The 2,769-nt window shown below is 31.2% G+C and overlaps 1 protein-coding gene across 3 annotated transcripts in view; it reads right to left on the bottom strand.

Moving 5' to 3' along the window:
- Window positions 1-2,769, bottom strand: part of LOC122272401 (uncharacterized) — a 59,407-nt gene that overhangs the window by 7,321 nt on the left and 49,317 nt on the right. For all 3 annotated transcript variants that reach the window (XM_071179685.1, XM_043056080.2, XM_043056081.2), the window contains exon 5: window positions 957-1,132. In XM_071179685.1, the coding sequence (XP_071035786.1) occupies window positions 957-1,132 (176 nt within the window). The remainder of the gene's footprint in view (window positions 1-956; window positions 1,133-2,769) is intronic.

The raw sequence follows: 2,769 nt of genomic DNA, 5'->3' as shown, positions 1-2,769 counted from the left end.
AATTAATTAATTATTAATTATTATAAATTAATTAATTATAAATTAATTATTTAAAAAATTAATTAATTTAAATATTAAGTATAATTTATAGGATATATACTTTCTTTATAATGCCATTACATATTTCTATTAATATAAAAAGTTTCAGAGCTTTTTATTCACTTTACTTTTTGGAGGTTTTATGAACTGAAAAATGACAGTTTTCGTGAGAATGACCCATATAGAGACTAACACTATTTAAAATTATTATCTGTGTTTAATTGCCCGATGGTATTCCTAAAAATAACGTGAAATTAAAGTTTATAAAATTTGTGATAACCTTATAAAACAGTAGTGGATTTTTCCCCTCAATATTTCTAGAGGTTGGCACTATTGATGATTACTGTTAACTTCTCTGAGCAAAGCGTTCTTTCAAAAGTACATTTCCTTTTTTCCAAAAAAGAAAGAAGTGGTAGCGCAATTGTTACATTAGAAAGATTTATTTTGTTGAAACAAGGTAGTTATGTCTACCATAATACAGGGTTATTCATAATTCCCTCCGCCTGTAAACGTCATTTTTCTTTACTACAACTGGTTTCCGTGGTACATGATACTGCCATCTACCGGCAACTGCTTAAATTAAAACTTGAATACTTTCGGAATAACTTCATATGTTCTTTTTTGCCATATTCGTCTTTTCACTATAACGCTTCGAAACCCCGGAGGGAATTATGAATCACCCTGCATATTAATAAAATAAATATCTATAGTTGGATCTGAAATCAAGGCATAATGCTTACCAACGTTTAAGTGGTAGATAACAGATTAAAAGCAATATGGACTACCACTTTTTACATATATGGGAACTCAGACTACAACGAACGAACGAACTTTGTTGTATGTAGGTGTTTTTCATATATAAACCATAATTTGTTACTAGCATTAATAGCTTAATCTGAATGCAGCTGTATGCTTACTTTCTATCTGCTTCATATAAGCCGAAATCTGTCCTAAATGATACATTGAGGTTTGATCCAATTTCGGTTCTTTTTCTTTTGAGTTTGGTTCTTTTTCGGGAACAAATTTATTTGAATCATCTGAATCTTTCCTATTGTTGCTTAAATCATCGCTATTTATTTCATCTTCCTCATCACTGAAATTAAAAAGAGATAACGAATTATAGTTTTATGTGAAACATAAATTAAGTAAATAAATTATTTATGACATGTAATTATAATTATATGTTAGTATATCGGAAAAGAGCTGGCCACACAATTATAACAGTGTCTTAACATAAACATAATAATAATAATAAGTGTTGTATAAATAATAATTTCACGTCAATGCCATACAAAGGTGAATGACGAGAAACAGAGTGAAATGTATTAAAATATAACTAAAGAAAAAAATGCGGCATAAACAACCCTTTTATGTGAATTTAGAGCCTCGTTTGGTTCAGTGGTTAAGGCACTGAACTGTTATTGTGAAGAACTGTGGTTCGAACCCAAGTGGCGGTTTGAAGCCCACCCAGCTTCAGATCGATGGTACCAGCTTGTTTAGGAAGTAAAAGCGTCCTGTGTGCAATGCTGACTACATTGTTACAAGCATGCCATTGGTCACAAAATTCTGGAGCCTTAATACAACGGGTTGTAGCGGCAATGGTTAACTAAACTGAATTTAGAGCTTCGTTGGTTCAGTGGTTAACGCACTGAACTGTCATTGTGAAGAACTGTGGTTCGAACCCAAGTGGCGGTTTGAAGCCCACCCAGCTTCAGATCGATGATACCTACTTGTTTAGGAAGTAAAAGCGTCCTGAGTGCAATGCTGACTATACATTGTTACAATCATGCCATTGGTCACAAAATTGTGGAGCCTTAATCTCTATGACACAACGGATTGTAGCTGCAATGGTTAACTATACTTACGTAAAATTGATATGAAAGTGAACAACGGATTACAGTGGTTAGGCGGTGAAATATAAATAAATATGGAGATGCATAATGTGAATATAATATACAGTTGTTGGATGGTCAATATGAGAAATATATTCTCTAAATAAATATAACTAATGCAATAATTACTTTATATGATTATGATATTTGTCCAAAAAACGGGTATCATACCCACATGACTATAGGAGATTTTTTACGATGACTTTTTAGCTAGCTAAATTTTCGTAAAAGTATTTGTCAATAATAAGTATTATGAACAGTTAGGTTTCTATCTCCATTTTAGTTATTAAAAATCACAACCAAATAAAACCAAATTCCAAATCAAACATTTAAACTGTGTAATTAATATTTAATTGGTCTGTGTAACAAGTCTATACGACACTATCGATTTAACTGTGAATAACAATTTACGATGAAACCAGACTTACAGAAACAATTAATAAAGTATAGTTGAATCAAGGAGTATGTAAATAGGTTGTTTTCAAACTTAGTGATTCACTTTCAAATACAAAAGTGAAACCGCCCTCTCCAAACAGTTTCGCTCTAAAATGTTGAGCGAACTTACACATTTCATATGTATTGCAAAAGAATGTTCGTAGGTCAGTAGACCCATGACTTCAGGTGTAATATTAATCCTTTAATAGTAATCTGTTGCTATTCAAGAGGGAAAAGTTTGCAAGTAGAGTTTTAGATAGTAGATGTAAGATATGAATATGTGTTGCAAATAAAAAAAAATTCTATATAGAGTTGATAGAGTTTGGGTAGCTCATACAAGGTATGAGTATCTGTTAACTGCTATAAACAATAGTTAATATTCAAAGGAATATATATATATATA

This window comes from Parasteatoda tepidariorum, chromosome 4 (genome assembly GCF_043381705.1).
Source record: "Parasteatoda tepidariorum isolate YZ-2023 chromosome 4, CAS_Ptep_4.0, whole genome shotgun sequence".
Classification (NCBI taxonomy): Eukaryota; Metazoa; Arthropoda; class Arachnida; order Araneae; family Theridiidae; genus Parasteatoda; species Parasteatoda tepidariorum.
The sequence above is the reverse complement of the archived record's forward strand: the minus strand, read 5'-3'. Positions and strand labels throughout refer to the sequence as shown.